General features: G+C 42.7%; 1 protein-coding gene across 3 annotated transcripts in view; it reads left to right on the forward strand.

The window, feature by feature from the left end:
* RGS22 (regulator of G protein signaling 22) overlaps positions 1 to 18,601 on the forward strand; it is a 142,651-nt gene that overhangs the window by 8,596 nt on the left and 115,454 nt on the right. For all 3 annotated transcript variants that reach the window (XM_038745205.1, XM_038745204.1, XM_038745202.1), the window contains exons 3-4: positions 9,312 to 9,374; positions 18,030 to 18,245. In XM_038745205.1, coding sequence (XP_038601133.1) covers positions 9,312 to 9,374; positions 18,030 to 18,245 — 279 coding nt within the window. The remainder of the gene's footprint in view (positions 1 to 9,311; positions 9,375 to 18,029; positions 18,246 to 18,601) is intronic.

Here is an 18,601-nt window from a genome sequence, read left to right on the forward strand (position 1 = left end):
TCCACTGAGCCATGTTGCTTCTCTAGCCATGCTGCTTAGGGGCCTTTGTCTGACCTGATCATCTTGTAGCTTCCCCAACATTTAGAACGGTGCTTGACACATAGTAAGCACTAAACAAATACCACAATTATTATTGTTGATTATTGGAAAAGAGAGGGAGTCAGGAAAAGAGGGCTTAATTGGGGAACTCTAGAGGGGGAGACAGACATTAAATTAAAATTAAGGGTATATACATAAGGGCTGTGGGGCTGAGGGAGGGATGATATTCACAGTACACAAAGCCCAAGTGGAAAAAGTTTACTTAACTGGCAGTCAAGGAGGGAAAGACCTACACATTGCTCTCAAACATTATTATTCATCACTGTTAGAAGTTCCAAAAAGTGAGTGATACATGAATTTGGGAGCCATTTAATTTATCAATATTTCATTGGCTCATCTCGTGGTGTTTTTATTGTACTCTGCCCTGTGCACTCAAGTGTACTGTTTCCCATATTGTTCTCCCTGCTTTCTCTCCCCTTTTTCTTTCATCTCCACCTCATTTTAAACACTACTTTTTTAGGCCCCACCCCATCCCAACTCGAGCCCCGCACCTTAGCCATGGAAAACAGTTGAATGTTTCCTTCTGTTCAGTGTTTGGGGCATATAATAATAATTATTATGATATTTGTTAAGTGCTTCCTATGTGCCAGGCACTGTACTAAGCACTGGGGTGGACAAAAGCAAATTGAGTTGGTCACAGTCCCTGTCCCATATAAGCCTCACAGTCTCAATCTCCATTTTATGGATGAGGCCCAGAGAAATAAAGTGACTTGCCCAGGGTTACACAGGAGACAAGCGGCAGAGCTGGGATTAGAACTCATGACCTTCTGTCTCCCAGGCCGTGCTCAGAGCCTTGGCCTTCCACTCACCTCACTCTAACTCTTCTTCAAAATTTTCTTCCATAACAAGCCTAATGCAGCATAAAAAATAAAACAAACCAAAATAATGCTTTGGAAAAAAAGGGTTTTCCAAAGGGAGAAAAAAGAAAGAGTATTTTACTGGGAGGTACAATCAACTCCTGATTGCCCAACTTTTATCTTGAGTTGTAAAAATATGAAGTGGAAAAGTTTTTTTTTTTTTAAATGGTATTTGTTAAGCACTTACCATGTGCCAGGCACTTTATTAAGCACCAGGGTAGATACCACCTAGTCTGATTGGACACAGTCCTGACTGTCCTGCATAGGGCTCACAGTCTTAATCCCCTTTTTCAGATAAGGAAACTGAGGCACAGAGAAGTTAAGTGACTTGCCCAAGGTCACACAGCTGACGTGTGGCAGAGTTGGGATTAGAGCCCATGACCTTCTGACTCACAGGCCTGTGCTCTATCCACTAGACCAGTTTCAGACAATAAGTTAAAAGCTAGCTCCTATGACTGTGGGACAATGTTCATATAAAAAAGCCCAGGTGAAAAGAATTTACTTAACTCGGCAGTCTGGGAGTGAAAGCCCTACACATTGTTTTTGAACATTATTCTTCTTCACTGTTTGAAATTCCAAACGGTGAGTGATTGATGAATTTGGGAGTCATTTAATTTATCAATATTTCATGGGCTCATCTTGTGGTATTTTCGTTGAACTCTGATAACTTGCCACTTAACTTAGAAGAGTGTACCTATTGGGCTTTGGAAACCCACCCATGTATGTAGCTACTAATGCCAACATAAGTGCCATATTTCAACCTCAGTGTCCTCAGTGACCGACTCAATTTGCTTTTGTCCACCCCAGTGCTTAGTACAGTGCCTGGCACATAGGAAGCACTTAACAAATATGATAATAATAATTATTATATGCCCCAAACACTGAACGGAAGGAAACATTCAACTGTTTTCCGTGGCTAAGGTGCAGGGCTCGAATTGGGATGGGGTGGGGCCTAAAAAAGTAGTGTTTAAAATGAGGTGGAGATGAAAGAAAAAGGGGAGAGAAAGGAGGAAGAACAATATGGGAAACAGTACACTTGAGTGCACAGGGCAGAGTACAATAAAAACACCACGAGATGAGCCAATACAATATTGATAAATTTAATGGCTCCCAAATTACATGGATAAAACAGATTATGATATATAACATGCATCATTTATTCATTCTTTCATATTTGAGTGCTTACTGCATGCACAGCACTGTACAGAGTGTTTGGGAGAGTACAATACAACAATAAACACATTCCCTGCCCACAACATGCTTACGGTCTAGAGGAGGGGAGGCAGACATTAGTCTAAATAAATTAATTACAGATATGTGCATAAGTGCTGTGGGGCTGGGAAGGGGGTGAACAAGGGGAGCAAGTCAGGGGGACGCAGAGGGGAGTGGGAAATGAGGAAAGGAAGGCCTCTTGGAGGAGATGTGCCTTCAGTGAGGCTTTGAAGGTGGGGAGAGTAATTGTCCGTCAGATTTGAGGAGGAAGGGCGTTCCAGGCCAGAGGAAGGATGTGGGTGAGGTGTTGGTGACCATTTGGAGAAGCAGCGTGGCTCAGTGGAAAAGAGCCCAATGGGTCATGGGTTCAAATCTCGGCTCTGCCAACTGTCAGCTGTGTGACTTTGGGCAAGTCAATTCACTTCTCTGTGCCTCAATTCCCTCATCTGTAAAATAGGGATTGACTGTGAGCCCCTTGTGGGACAACCTGATCATGGTTAAGTCACTTAACTTCTCTGTGCCTCTGTTACCTCATCTGGAAAATGGGGATGAAGACCGTGAGCCCCACATGGAACAATCTGATCACCTTGTATCCTCCCCAGCGCTTAGTACAGTGCTTTGCACATAGTAAGCACTTAACAAATGCCATCATCATCATCATCATCTTGTATCCCCCCAGCGCTTAGAACGAGTTGTCTACACGCGCTGCCTAGAATTCCTCAACAACAACTCTCTCCTCGACCCCCTCCAGTCTGGCTTCCGTCCCCTTCATTCCACGGAAACTGCGCTCTCAAAGGTCACCAATGACCTCCTGCTTGCCAAATCCAACGGCTCATACTCTGTCCTAATCCTCCTCGACCTCTCAGCTGCCTTTGACACTGTGGACCACCCCCTTCTCCTCCACACGTTATCTGACCTTGGCTTCACAGACTCCGTCCTCTCCTGGTTCTCCTCTTATCTCTCCGGTCGTTCTTTCTCAGTCTCTTTTGCAGGCTCCTCCTCCCCCTCCCATCCTCTTACTGTGGGGGTTCCCCAAGGTTCAGTGCTTGGTCCCCTTCTGTTCTCAATATACACTCACTCCCTTGGTGACCTCATTCGCTCCCACGGCTTCAACTATCATCTCTACGCTGATGACACCCAGATCTACATCTCTGCCCCTGCTCTCTCCCCCTCCCTCCAGGCTCGCATCTCCTCCTGCCTTCAGGACATCTCCATCTGGATGTCCGCCCGCCACCTAAAGCTCAACATGTCGAAGACTGAGCTCCTTGTCTTCCCTCCCAAACCTTGTCCTCTCCCTGACTTTCCCATCTCTGTTGACGGCACTACCATCCTTCCCGTCTCACAAGCCCGCAACCTTGGTGTCATCCTCGACTCCGCTCTCTCATTCACCCCTCACATCCAAGCCGTCACCAAAACCTGCCGGTCTCAGCTCCGCAACATTGCCAAGATCCGCCCTTTCCTCTCCATCCAAACTGCTACCCTACTCATTCAAGCTCTCATCCTATCCCGTCTGGACTACTGCACTAGCCTTCTCTCTGATCTCCCATCCTCGTGTCTCTCTCCACTTCAATCCATACTTCATGCTGCTGCCCAGATTATCTTTGTCCAGAAACGCTCTGGACATATTACTCCCCTCCTCAAAAACCTCCAATGGCTACCGATCAATCTGCGCATCAGGCAGAAACTCCTCACCCTGGGCTTCAAGGCTCTCCATCACCTCGCCCCCTTCTACCTCCCCTCCCTTCTCTCCTTCTACTGCCCAGCCCGCACCCTCCGCTCCTCCACCACTAATCTCCTCACTGTACCTCGCTCTCGCCTGTCCCGCCATCGACCCCCGGCCCACGTCATCCCCCGGGCCTGGAATGCCCTCCCTCTGCCCATCCGCCAAGCTAGCTCTCTTCCTCCCTTCAAGGCCCTGCTGAGAGCTCACCTCCTCCAGGAGGCCTTTCCAGACTGAGCCCCTTCTTTCCTCTCCCCCTCGTCCCCCTCTCCATCCCCCCGTCTTACCTCCTTCCCTTCCCCACAGCACCTGTATATATGTATATATGGTTGTACATATTTATTACTCTATTTATTTATTTATTTATTTATTTTACTTGTACATTTCTATCCTACTTATTTTATTTTGTTGGTATGTTTGGTTCTGTTCTCTGTCTCCCCCTTTTAGACTGTGAGCCCACTGTTGGGTAGGGACTGTCTCTATGTGATGCCAATTTGTACTTCCCAAGCGCTTAGTACAGTGCTCTGCACATAGTAAGCGCTCAATAAATACGATTGATTGATTGATTGATTGATTAGAACAGTGCTTTGCACATAGTAAGCGCTTAACAAATGCCATCATCATCATCATCTTGTATCCCCCGAGCGCTTAGAACAGTGCTTTGCACATAGTAAGCACTTAACAAATGCCATCATCATCATCTTGTATCCCCCAGCGCTTAGAACAGTGCTTTGCACATAGTAAGCACTTAACAAATGCCATCATCATCATCTTGTATCCCCCAGCGCTTAGAACAGTGCTTTGCACATAGTAAGCGCTTAATAAATGCCATTATTATTATTATTATTATTATTTAGACGAGATTGAGGAACAGTGAGAAGGTTAGCATTCAAGAAGTAAAGTGTGTGCACTGGATTGTAGTAGGAGAGTAGCTAGGAGAGGTAGGAGGGGAAAGGTGATTGAGTGCTTTGAAGCCGATAGTGAGGAGTTTTTGTGTGGTACAGAGGTGGATGGGCAACCACTGGAGTATTTTGAGGTGAGGTGTCCACAATGTTTTGGTAGAAAAATGATCTGGGCAGCAGAGTGAAGTATGGACTGAAGTGGGGAGAGATAGGAAAGTTGGGAGGTCAGCAAGGAGGCTGATGCGATCGAGATAGGACGAGTGATCGAACAACTTCCACAGTAGAGTAGTTCTAGATGTAATTCCTGAAAAAATCTGGGCCAGCGAGTTTCCCTTTAATGAGCTAATAATCCATGTTGAAATTAAAGCATGAATCTGTTTCAGTTCGAGTTCTAGTACATTGACTGTTCACCTAAGAAAATACTGAAAAAAAAAAGCAAAACTCCTGATTTTGGAAAAAAAAGTTACAAGGGAGAACACCATTTAAAAATGAACAGATTTGGGGAAATAAAATACAAACTTGTTATTGCTATTCAGATAGACGCCTGATTTTTTGCTTGTTTACCCTTTTTATTAATTTTCTCAAGACTCTTTTATTTTAAAATATTTTCAGTACATGCAGGAAGCACTAAAATATGGTAGTGGAGTAGTAACTTTATAGATAAATGAACCCGTTTGCTTTTTTGAAATATAAGGGCACAATACTTTCAGTAAATAAAAAGCAAATGTTCCTGTGTATTTTCAAATGTCTTCTGCTCCAAATATAAATTATTTTAGTTTTAAACACTACTCTTGAATCTAAATAGGATTATACTCCTGGTTACGAATTATATCATCGTTCCTTTTCAGCATTCATTCATTCAATCGTATTTATTGAGCGCTTACTGTGTGCAGAGCACTGTACTAAGCACTTGGAAAGTCCAAGTTGGCAACATATAGAGACGGTCCCCACCCAACAGCGGATTCACAGTCAAGAAGGGGGAGACAGACAACAAAACAAAACAGATCAACAAAATAAAATAAATAGATTATGTACGAATAAAATAAATGCATAAATTATTCATTCATTCATTCAATCGTATTTATTGAGCGCTTCCTGTGTGCAGAGCACTTTCAGCAGTTCCACCTTTTCTGAAGTGTGTATTGTGTTATTTACGCAGAACCCAAAAAAGAATGAGTTATAATATTCACAAGGCCTCAGTTTCTAACTAAAACATTTCCACAAACCTAAAAATATTCTAATCAAATGCATAAATCTGGTTCGTTAAAGGCCTCATACTTTCAAACATCAGAGGTCACGCTTAAATTATGGGCTTATCTAATGACAGAATAAAAGCCGAGCCCCCCATTTAAGGTTTACCCAAGCCGTTATGATTTGTGCAGTGGCCACTTGGTGTGTGACATTATCAAAACAGAAGTATTACATTTCAATAGAAGGCAATTATCTTACCTCACTTGTTTATGGAATACCCTCAATCTCTGTCAAGAAAGAAGTGCACTTTGGTTCCTGTTCTAAAGAAGAGCAGGAAAATTAAGCTTGAACTTTATTGGAAAGTCAGAGTGCATGGGAGCCTGTCTTAAGAGGGCAAGGCCGCTCACTAGAAAACTAGCCCAAATATGGCCAAAATCGAGCCACCCTTGGTTGGTTTTCCACAGTTGGTAGTCCCAAGTGAGAACAGGAGTGAATTTAGCAGCCTCGGTGCATGTAACCTTCCTCTCTCCCCCTTTTTTATTTCTCTTTACACATGGAAGCAGCATGGCCTAGTAGATAGAGCACGGGCTGGGAGTCGGAAGATTGTGGGGTTCTAATTCCGGCTCTGCTACTTGTCTGCTGTGTGACCTTGGACAAGTCACTTCACTTCTCTGGGCGTCAGTTACCGCATCTGTCAAATGAGGATTGAGACTGTGAGTCCCATGTGGGACAGGGACTGTGTCCAACTCGATTTGCTCGAATCTACCCCAGTGCTTAGTGTGGTGCCTGGCATATAACACAATTATTATTATTCAAGGCCCTGCTGAGAGCTCACCTCCTCCAGGAGGCCTTCCCAGACTGAGCCCCTTCCTTCCTCTCCTCCTCGTCCCCCTCTCCATCCCCCCATCTTACCTCCCTCCCTTCCCCACAGCACCTGTATATATGTATATATGTTTGTACATATTTTTTTTACTCTATTTATTTAATTTATTTGTACATATCTATTCTATTTATTTTATTTTGTTAGTATGTTTGGTTTTGTTCTCTGTCTCCCCCTTCTAGACTGTGAGCCCACTGTTGGGTAGGGCCTGTCTCTAGATGTTGCCAATTTGTACTTCCCAAGCGCTTAGTACAGTGCTCTGCACATAGTAAGCACTCAATAAATACGATTGATGATGATGATGATGATTATTAGCAATTTACCATCCTACACAATCCATAGTATTTATTAACGTTCTATCTAGTGGTAGTAGTCGTAGCATTTATTGAGTGCCCACTGGCGAGAGGCCATGTAGCAACTGCTTTGAGGAGTTCAGGGTAATTGACAGGATTCCTGACTGACCGCAAGGAATTTACCTTCAACGGGGGAAAGCCTTAGGGAGATTTCAACTGAGGTAAAAGTTGCAGTCCTTGTCATCAAGGATTTTACACTCTAGCAGGAGAGACAGATTCAATATTTTAGACTGTGAGCCCAATGTCTTTTAGACTGTGAGCCCAATGTTGGGTAGGGACTGTCTCTATATGTTGCCAATTTGTACTTCCCAAGCGCTTAGTACAGTGCTCTGCACATAGTAAGCGCTCAATAAATACGACTGATGATTTACAGTTAGGAGGAAAAAGAAAATGAAGCAATGGAGAAGAATATGACAGTTAAATGAAAATAATAGTTTCAAATCATTTTACTTTATTTGTGAAATTGAAATGTAATTACACGGTAAATTGCATGAATTGTGCAGCCTAGTTTGGCACAATGCTTTCCTGACAAAATGGAAGTAATTAATAAGAAAGGTGACATGAGTAGGAACAGATGCACTTATGTATAGTAATAATAATGATGGTATTTGTTAAGCGCTTATTATGTGCAAAGCACTGTTCTAAGTGCTGGGGAGATTACAAGGTGATCAGGCTGTCCCACAAGGGGCTCACAGTTTTAATCCCCATTTTACAGATGGGGTAACTGAGGCACAGAGAAGTTAAGTGACTTGCCCAAAGTCACACAGCTGACATGTGGTGGAGCGGAATTTGAACCCATGACCTCTGACTCCCAAGCTCATGCTCTTTCCACTGAGCCACGCTGTATCTGTAATTTTATTTCTTTGTATTGATGTGTGTCTCCCCCATTCTAGACTGTGAGCTCGTTGTGGGCAGGGAATGTTACTGTTTATTGTTGTAGTGTACTTTCCCAAGAGCTTAGTACAGTGCTTTGCACACTAGGTGCTCAATAAATACCATTGAATGAATGAATAAATTTTAGTTTTGCTTATTGCTTATTTAGTTTTGCTTATTTTCATCAATGCCAATTTTAAGTGAATGCAAAACTCAAAGCCTTGTGCTTAGAAAAGTAAATATGTTTAAATCTTACATACAGGAACATATTAAAAGAGGATTTGTATTTATCAAAACCTCACCTTTCTTATGGTTGTGGGGAGGAAATATTATTTTTCCTCCCCTTTGTTTCTTGATTCCATTGCTTCTTGACATTTCTCTTTATCTCATTGGTAATTCGTGTTTAGTTTTCTTAAAAATGAAAATTAATTTTATTTCAGAAATGGATGTGAAATAGTTCATTAGTGAAATAAGTTTGAGGATATGTTAAAAAGACAAATTAGAGAAGCAGTGTGGCCGGATAGCTAGAGCATGGGCCTGGGAATCAGAGGGACCTGGGTTCTAATTCCCGCTTCTCCACTTTGCTGTGTGATCTTGGGCAAGTCAGTTCACTTCTCTGTGCACCTCATTTACCTCATCTGTAAAATGGGGATGAAAACTGTGAACCCCTCATGGGACATGAACAGTGTCCACCCTGATTAGCTTATATCTACCCCAGCACTTAGAACAGTACCTGCTTAGAACAGTCCCTGGAACCTAGTAATAAATAATAATAATAATAATAATAATAATAATAATGGCATTTTATTAAGCATTTACTATGTGCAAAGCACTATTCTAAGCCCTGGCAAGGTTACAGGGTGATAAGGTTGTCCCATGGGGGGCTCATGGTCTTCATCCCCACTTTACAGATGAGGTAACTGAGGCACAGAGAAGTGAAGTGACTTGCCTAAAATCACACAGCTGACAATTGCCGGAGTCAGGATTTGAACCCATGACCTCTGACTCCAGAGTCCGGGCTCTTACCACTGACCCACGCTGCTTCTCCAAGTACTTCCCAAGCGCTCTGCACACAGTAAATGCTCAATAAATATGATTGAATTGAATGAACATAGTAAACACTTAACAAATACCTTAGAAAAATTAAGAGTATACTTAGACAATTGTAAATTTATATTCTCTCATAGATTAACATTTAAGTATTTTATTTGCATGTTCTTATAGGAAGATTATTTAGCAACAGATGAAATGCTTGTGGACTACTTCAATGAATTCTTGAGTCTTCCGGTAAGTATGTTTTAATCATCTTTATTCCATGAAAGCAAAAAAGGACTAACTGATTGAGTTAATGATCCAAAAATAATTTTTTGGATTATTGTGTATTGGTAGTATTATTTAAGCATTCATTGATTTTTTTTCTAGATTTTGGAAGAGCTTAGGAATCTTAATTTGGAACAGGAACTGTGTCCAGCCTGATTATCATGTATGTACCTCAGGATTTAGTACAGTGCCTGGCACATAATAAGTGCTTAACAATAATAATTTAATTTAATGATGGTATTTGTTAAGCGCTTACTATGTGCCAAGCATTGCTCTAAGCACTGGGGAAGATACAAGATAATCAGGTTGTCCCACGTGGGGCTCGCAGCCTTAATCTCCATTTGACAGATGAGGTAACTAAGGCACAGAGAAGTGAAGTGACTTGCCCAAAGTCACACAGCTGGTAAGTGGCGGAGCCGGGATTCGAACCCATGACCCCTGACTCCCAAACCCGTGCTCTTTCCACTGAGCCACGCTGCTTCGAACACGTTTGCTCAACAAAAACAATTAAAAAAGAAAATACAATATAATTCGTAGGCATGATCGCTGCTTCAAACATGGTTGCTGAACAAAAATAATTAAAAAAGAAAATACAATATAATTCGTAGGCATGATCCCTGCCCTCAGATATAATTTAACAGGGTAGACAGACCCCAAAATAAATTTCAAGTAGGAGAGTATTAAGCTACTTGAATATTATGGAGAGTTGTGGGGTGGGGTTGATGAGAATTTAAGTGCTTAATTGATACAGAAGGGCTGAAGTGGCAGGTTTTTTGGGTTTTTTTTTCCAATGGCATTTGTTAAGCGCTTGCTATGTGCCTGGCACTGCACTAAGCACTGAGGTAGATACAAGATAGGTTACCCCACATGAGGCTTATAGTCTAAATCCAAGGAAGGAGGAGTTAATCCCCGGTTTAAAGATGAGGTAATTTAGACACAGAGAAGTTAAGTGGGCAAGTCACTTAACTTCTTTCTGTACAACTATTAAATGGGGTTCAATACCTGTCTTCCCTCCTACTCTTAGGCTGTGAGCCCCATGTGGGACAGAGACTGTGTCCAACCTGATTCATCTGTATCTATCCCAGTGCTTCGAACAGCGCTTGGTATAGCAGGTGCTTAATAAATACCACAGTAAACACAGAAAAAAATTCGTGAGATTCATTCATTCAATCATATTTATTGAGCGCTTACTGTGTGCAGAGCACTGTACTAAACGCTTGGGAAGCACAAGTTGGCAACACATAGAGACGGTCCCTACCCAACAGTGGGCTCACAGTCTAGTTGAGTTTTAGGAAGGAGCAGAGGCCGTTTGATTTGGCAGGAAGGAGGGCGTTGGTGAGATTGCAGAGGGCAGTTTCCATTCCCACCTGGCTCCATTAATCTGACTGACATTATGGTAATTCACCTAACAATCAATCAATCAATCAATCAATCGTATTTATTGAGCGCTTACTATGTGCAGAGCACTGTATCACACAGTAGACAAGTGGTGGAGCTGGGATTGAAACCCTGGTCCCCTTTCATTCATTCAGTCATATTTATCAAGCATTTACTGTGTGCAGAGCACTGTACTAAGCGCTTGGAAAGTACAATTCAGCAACAGATAGAGACAATCCCTACCCAACAACGGGCTCACAGTCTAGAAGGGGGAAGACAGACAACAAAACAAAACAAGTAGACAGACATCAATCCACTAGGATTCGATCGTTTTTTATTTCCATTAGGCCATGCTGTTTCTTGTGGGGAGGTGAGAGATTAAAAAGAGAAGGAGATGCGATTTCAGAAGGGAGAACAGTGGTTTGCCGGATGGAAGGGCACGAGCCGGAGGCCAGCAATGGCAAGAGAGAAGAGAATCAATCAATCAATCGTGTTTATTGAGCGCTTACTGTGTGCAGAGCACTGTACTAAGCACTTGGGAAGTACAAGTTGGCAACATATAGAACATAGAGAATGAAGTACAGTGTATAAGTTGGCTTCAGAGGAACGAAGCTTGCAAAGTGGAGTGGGAAAAGAGTGAGAATATAGGGGAGAGAGCTGATTGACTGCCTTAAAAATTGTATTTATTAAACCTTTACTGTGTGCCAGGCACTGCACTAAGCCCTGGGATAGATACAAGTTAATCAGCTTGGACCCAGACACTGTCCCACACAGGATTCACAATCTTAACCCCCATTTTACAGATGAGGTAACTGAGGCACAAAGAAGTTAAGTGACTTGCCCAAGGTCACACAGCAGACAAACGGTGGACCCCCAGGCCTGTGCTGTATCCATTGGGACACACTGCTTCTCTTAAAGCTGAGGGTCAGGAGTTGATACTCCACTGATGGTAATGAAAGATTAAGTCACTTGGTGGCTAATACCTGTAGTTTTCAACTCCTTTGTTGTATCTGTTTTATCCACATTTATCTTTCTTGAAGTTGCCTTATTGCTCCTCCTTTGGGAACTTAGTTTGTTTGAAGGATAGGGGAAGAGGGACTAGCAGTTGCTGAGGAATTAGTATTGAAGTGGCATGTTGCTATAGGATGGAAGCGGAGCGGGAAGAAAGAACATAAAACATGGATACGGAGCCTCTTATTTAGGGGAAATGTCAGTAGAGATGAGTGACAGAAATATCGAGTCATTAGCCCTTATCACAGACTAGATTGTGTGGGAAAGCAAGTGGTGACTATGTACTCTGGGCACTATTTTGGTTGCTTATCCATCAGTTGGAAATTCCCGGATAATATATCTTCGTACAGTTCTCTGCACACAGTAAGTGCTCAATAAATACGATTGCATGAATGAATATCATGTTTGTTTTTGGAGGTGAGTATGCTAATGCTCCCCTCCCCACGATCCCAACCCACCCTATCAAGGCTACACTTTACTCAAAGGCTAATTTTTTTAAAATGTTGTGTGTAGGGGATGGGGGCATGGAATCCTAAATTTGGGAGGATAGCATAGGGGAAGCAGCATGGCTTAGTGGATAGAGCCCGGGCCTGGGAATCAGAAGGATCCATTTTTTTAAATGGAAAATGAGCTGGAAAATGCCCCCTTGGTGAAGAAAGAGGAAGGGGAGTGAGGAGAATTCAGGACTTTTTTCAATCAATCGGTCAATCAACAGTATTTATGGAGCACACAGTAATGTATGCAGAGCACTGCAGTAAGCATTTGGGAGAGATCAATAGAAGAGTATCAATAGTAGAAACTTTCCCTGCCTACAATCAACTTACACCATCATTGAGGCCAATAATAATAATGATGGCATTTGTTAAGTGCATACTATATGCCAGGCACTGAACCAGGCGCTGGGGTGGTTACAAGGAAATCGAGTTGGACACAGTCCCTGTCCCATGTGGGGCTCACAGTCTCAACCCCCATTTTAAAGATGAAGTAACTGAGTCACAGAGAAGCAAATTGACTTGCCCAAGGTCACGTAGCAGACAAGTGGCGGAGTGGGTATTAGAACTTATTTTTGCCTGTCCCACCGTCGACCCCCGGCCCACGTCCTTCCCCTGGCCTGGAATGCCCTCCCTCCACACATCCACCAAGCTAGCTCTCTTCCTCCCTTCAAAGCCCTACTGAGAGCTCACCTCTTCCAGGAGGCCTTCCCAGACTGAGCCCCCTTTTTCCTCTCCTCCTCCCCGCCCCTCCCCCCAGCATCTGTATATATATTTGTACAGATTTATTACTCTATTTTACTTGTACATATTTACTATTCTATTTATTTTGTTTAAGTTATGCATATAGCTTTAATTCTATTTATTCTGATGATTTTGACAACTGTCTACAAGCCTTGTTTTGTTGTCTGTCTCCCCCTTCTAGACTGTGAGCCCGTTGTTGGGTAGGGACCGTCTCTATATGTTGCCGACTTGTACTTCCCAAGCGCTTGGTTCAGTGCTGTGCACACAGTAAGCGCTCAGTAAATATGATTGAATGAATGAATGAATGAACCCAGTATCTTCTGATTCCCAGGCTTGTGCTCTAGCCTCTATGCCATTCTGCTTCCAATATTGGAAGGGATTCTCTGTTTCTGTTTTTTGTTTCCCCTTTACGATCCCGCATCATTTTGGGGGGCTACGATACAACAGGATTCTCAGACATATTCCCTGCCCATAACGAGCATATAGTCTAGAGACTGTATTCCTTCCCCTCCCCATTCTCACCAAATTCTGCCTTTGCAGCCAGTTCAGCTCTACTGAGCCCTCAACAAGGCCTGTTCTCTCGCCAGTTTGGAAGAAAATAATTTCCAAAAGGAAAAAAAAAAAGAGTAATCCCAGGGGGCTTTGAAGATTGTGTGGAAGGGTTTATTATATGGCTCAAGAAGCAAAATGATGACTAGAATTTCCTCACGCACTTTTTTTTTTGAGGGGAATCAAGGACAGTTTCTATCATTATAAATGATCACGGCACTTTCCAGCTTCTAGCCTTCAAAACAGCATTTTGTTTATTCGGGTGCCAAGCTCTCATTGAGGAGCTTTTTTCGTTTGGCGTCTGGGAGGTTTCCTTGCTGTCAACTCTTTATGTTCTAGCGTTGGTGTATTAAGATTTCTATACTGCGGTGTGAAAACTGTTTTTTGGTATGTTTTTGTGTGCTTTATGCTTAGTGTCTCTTGTGGGATTGGATAGATGAGCCCACATACAGATTTAGGTTGACTCTCTGTGGGTGGTTGAAATTTTTGTGACACTTATGGTTTGCAGAAACTGGAGGTGGGAAGCTTGTTGGTTACCCCTGCGAGGCTAGATATGTGTGTACCAGACAAGGCTTGGCTATGTGCCTTTGGATTTTACCCTAATGTCTTTTTGGGGATGGCTGGGAGTCTGATCTTCTGCACATTTTTTTTCAGAGCTGTAAGCTAATTTATCACAGTTTATCAAAGAAGCTCTTCGTTATGTGGGTTGGTTTATTTTTGTTTATTTTTGGAAGTGAGTATGCTAATGCTCCCCTCCCCACAACCCCAACCCACCCTATCAAGGATACACTTTACTCAAAGGTTAATTTTTTTTAAATGTTGTGTTTAGGGGATGGGGGCATGGAATCCTAAATTTGGGAGGATAGCATAGGGGAAGCAGCAAGGCTTAGTGGATAGAGCCCGGGCCTGGGAATCAGAAGGATCCCGGCCTTGCCACTTCTCTGCTGTGTGACCTTGGGCGAGTCACTGCGCTTCTCTGTGCCTCGGTTACTTCATCTGTAAAATGGGGATTGTGACTGTGAGCCCCATGTGGGACATGGACAGTGTCCAACCCGATGATCTTGTACTTACCCCAGTGCTTAGTACAGGGCCTGGCGCATAGTTAGTGCTTAACAAATACCATAAAAAAGAAGTAAAATACTTTGGCGTTCTTCGGAAAAACTTGTGCCGAGAGCAGCGTGAGCTTGGGCGGATCATTCATTCAATCGTATTTATTGAGTGCTTACTGTGTGCAGAGCACTATACTAAGCGCTTAAGTAACTAAGGGATGAAACATACTGTTTAAAGCATCACTGCTCCTATCCCATTGATGAATGCGCCTAATGAGTGGTTAGTGGTCAGAAAAGCCAAAATGACAATAACATTTAAATTAAAAGAAGTTGTCATTGGCAACTGACTTGTTACATTCAGTAGCCAGATGTTTTTCATTCAGTGAATCAGGGTGTCTGTTAAAAATACAGCTCTGGAGCTCAATTAGTAGAGACAGTGTTGGAGCAGAGAGGAACATGTATTAAATTAACCTAGTCATTAGTTTTTAATTTAAATACTGTTTGGCTGAATAATTTGGCACCCAAAAAGTTTCACTGCTGCAGGGTTGGCTGTTGAAGAGCATCATTAATTGCTCACAGGCCTTTTCTCTTCTCTTTTTCAAAAAACTGAAGGGACTAACAATTTATTGTGGTAAAAATATTTTCATGCACTTGCTTGTCATGTGAAAATATTTTTCACACATAGATGACTAAGTCCAACAAAGTTAGTTTTCACCACCTTCAGGCCAATTCACTTCAGGACACTTGGAAAATGATTGCCTTAAAAGAAGAAATTGTCGAAGGCAAAGAGAGACCTGTGGAGCGGCTTGTGGGGGATCTGGATTTGAGTCTCAAATTCAAAAATTTTGCTACAGAACCAGGAAAAACTGAGTGCCTTACAAAATCAGCGCATTCAGCTCTCCAGAGATAGGCTATCTCCTTCCCCACATCCCACACATACCCCTCATGACCTAGAAAATAGAGTTAGGAATTGAGCTGATAAACACTTGGGAAAATACCAGCTATTGTTCCTCAACTCCAGGCATGTTTGTGGGAATGTGGGCCATAAACTCGTTAAGGCCTAGAGCAGAAAAGGAGAAGCAGACCTGTTCTTTCTCCAGGTTCCTTCTTACCATTCCTGCCTGAATGGGGTGGTGGCTTAATTGAAACATTAAGGGTGTGCATGGGCATCCACAAATGGAGAGTAGAAGTGTTTTCTCATCCAGGGGTCTCGAATGAGGCATCCGTGGCTTCTGCCACAGCTATCTGCTCTCCTAAAATCCTAGGTGACAAGCAAACTCAAGAGATTCATTCATTCAGTCGTATTTATTGAGCGCTTACTGTGTGCAAAGCACTCTACCAAGTGCTTGGGAGAGGACAATAGAACAGCAAACAGACACATTCTCTAGTCTGACCCCTGTCTTACACCTAAACAGATGGGACTCAGTCAATCAATTAATGGTATTTATTGAGAGTTTACTATGTGCAGAGCATGATATAGCAGAGTTAAAAATAATAATTGTGGTATTTGTTAAGCGTTTACTCTGTTCCAGGCACTGTACTAAGTACTGGGGTGGATACAAGTAAAGTGGGTTGGGCACAGTCCCTGCCCCATATGGGGCTCACAGTCTCAATCCCCATTTTACAGATGAGATAACTGAGGCACAGAGAAGTGACGCGATTGCCCAAGGTTATACAGCAGGCAAGTGGCGGAGCTGGAATTAGGACCATGACCTTCTGACTCCCAAGCCCGTGTTGGATCCACTTCACCATGAGTTGGTAGACACGTTTCCTGCCCACAAGGAGCTCGCGGTCTAGAAGGGACGCTTACAGTCTTAAAGATCTTTTGGAGAAGGAGATTCTATGGTGTGCTCAATAGATCAGTACAATTTTGGCAACCGCTTATCTCTCAGTCCCTACTTCCTCTTGTTATGGCCTCAGGGGTATTGGACATCAACTCTGTATAAGAGCCATTTTCTAAGCACTCTTTCACTTCAAGACCTTCCCTTCTTGTCAGTCTAATTTTCTGCCTCTTTCATCACCTGCGACTCCTCTCTTGAATCCTCTCTGAGGTTTTCAAGTCTCCCTTTCTTTGCCGAACCCAGATTAGAATGCAGTAGCCGGTGGAGTACTGTTGTAGCCTCTGACTGTGTAGGATCTTGGGCAAATATTTATCCTGTGGGTAGGCATTCAGTTTCCCTGCTTGTAAGTGTGGCATAAACTATTTGCCATTGACCTAACCGAGAGATTGATCTTTAGGTAAATGATCTAACTTTTAATTTCTTCCGGCCTTACTTCTAATCTCTTGTGGAATCTGGTTTATCACAACTATCATTGCATCTTTGTGACAAAATGAACCTTTTATGGGGCTAAGGTAACTTAGAAGCAGCAGTGTTTGCTACTTGAGTGCAGAGCTCGAAAGGTGGCTAGGGTAAACAATTAATGAAACATACTTGAAGCTTGCTCATGTTTCATTTTTGTTTAATTGCTCATAGTTGTTATTTATTACTTGGTGAGTCCTGGCTTGTGCTTGGCACTCTCTGGAAAGCCCCAGCCCTGAGGCCTTCCAGCCGGCTGTCTTAACATGGAAAATAGAATTTTAAATTAAATTCAGACATAAGAATTCCTTAGATGGGAAGGTAGTCACATTTCTGAGTTGAGAGTATTCGTCTTAAAAACAAAAGAGGAAACAGATAATTCCAACTAATTCTAAATGTCAGGCTCTGCTTTTAGCCTTTTTTTTGCCCAGGGCTTGAGCCGTGAGAGCTAGGAAGTACTAATGAAAGAACGGAACTTTCCCGAGTGCCCGGGTGTCTTCAAAAGACCCAAATGCTTTTCATGCATTAATCAGTTCATTAATGGTTTACCACCGCAGGAGGAATTGGGTACCCGGATGGAGGAAGTTGGCATTCTAGGAACAAGGAAAATAAATGTAAAGGCCTTTAGCTCTGCTCTGAGGCACTGGCTCATATTACCTAAAAAATAACTATGGAGTTAAGGAAAAGAAATAGTGGAGTATGTAGTGGGCTTTTTTATGGCATTTGTTAAGCCCTTACTATATGCCAGGCACTGTTCTAAGCGCTGGGGTAGATATAAGCTTTTCGGGTTAGACACAGTCCCTGTCCCACATGGGGCTCACAGTCTTAATCCCTGCTTTACAGATGAGGTAACTGAAGCACAGAGAAGTGAAGTGACTTCCCCAAAGTCACATGGCAGACAAGTGGCAGATTCAGGATTAGAACCCAGGTCCTTCTGACTCTCAGGCCCGTGCTCTATCCACAAGGCCATGTGGCTTCTCACCTTTTTCTTGTTTTGTTTTTTTCTCCCAAGTAAGTGGTGTCCATATAGTCAGTAATAAGTTCCGAGATGAGCTGTGATTTTTGTTTAACATGGTTATTCTTTTTAAACCATTTCTTTTGCAGACCTTTTCAGAAGCAATTCGATTTAATATGGATTTTGGAGTGTTTGAAGTGGTGAGCAATACCCCGCATCTCCTCAAAAAGCGACTGAAAAAAATTCTGCGCAGCCAGAGACCTCAAAATCCCATTTATGGTGTTACGAAGAAGGCCGAGCGTGATGGCCCTAAGATGACGATCCCTTCCGAAGATGACAATATAGATATCAACTATAATATTCTGGTAAGAAACTACGTTTGGATTCAAATCCAGTTGTTTCGATCATAGCTCAGGTTAATATGGTACCTGGGTTCTGTTTCCATCTCTTCCACTTGTCCGCTGTGTAACGTTGTGCAAAGCACCTCACTTCTAAGCCTCAGTTTCCTCATCTGTAAAATAGGGATTAAGACTGTGAGTCCTGTGTGGGACAGGGACTGTGTCAACCTGATTAGCTTGTATCTATCCCAGTGCTTAGAACAGTGCTTGACACATAATAAGCAATCAACAAATATCATAAGCGAAACAAAAAAAGCAATGCACTGGGTTAAATTTGCTGAGAAATGCAAGTGCCCCACATTTACTGGAGACCATAAGAGTCT

The sequence above is a fragment of the Tachyglossus aculeatus genome, chromosome 4 (assembly GCF_015852505.1).
Source record: "Tachyglossus aculeatus isolate mTacAcu1 chromosome 4, mTacAcu1.pri, whole genome shotgun sequence".
In the NCBI taxonomy this organism is placed as follows: domain Eukaryota; kingdom Metazoa; phylum Chordata; class Mammalia; order Monotremata; family Tachyglossidae; genus Tachyglossus; species Tachyglossus aculeatus.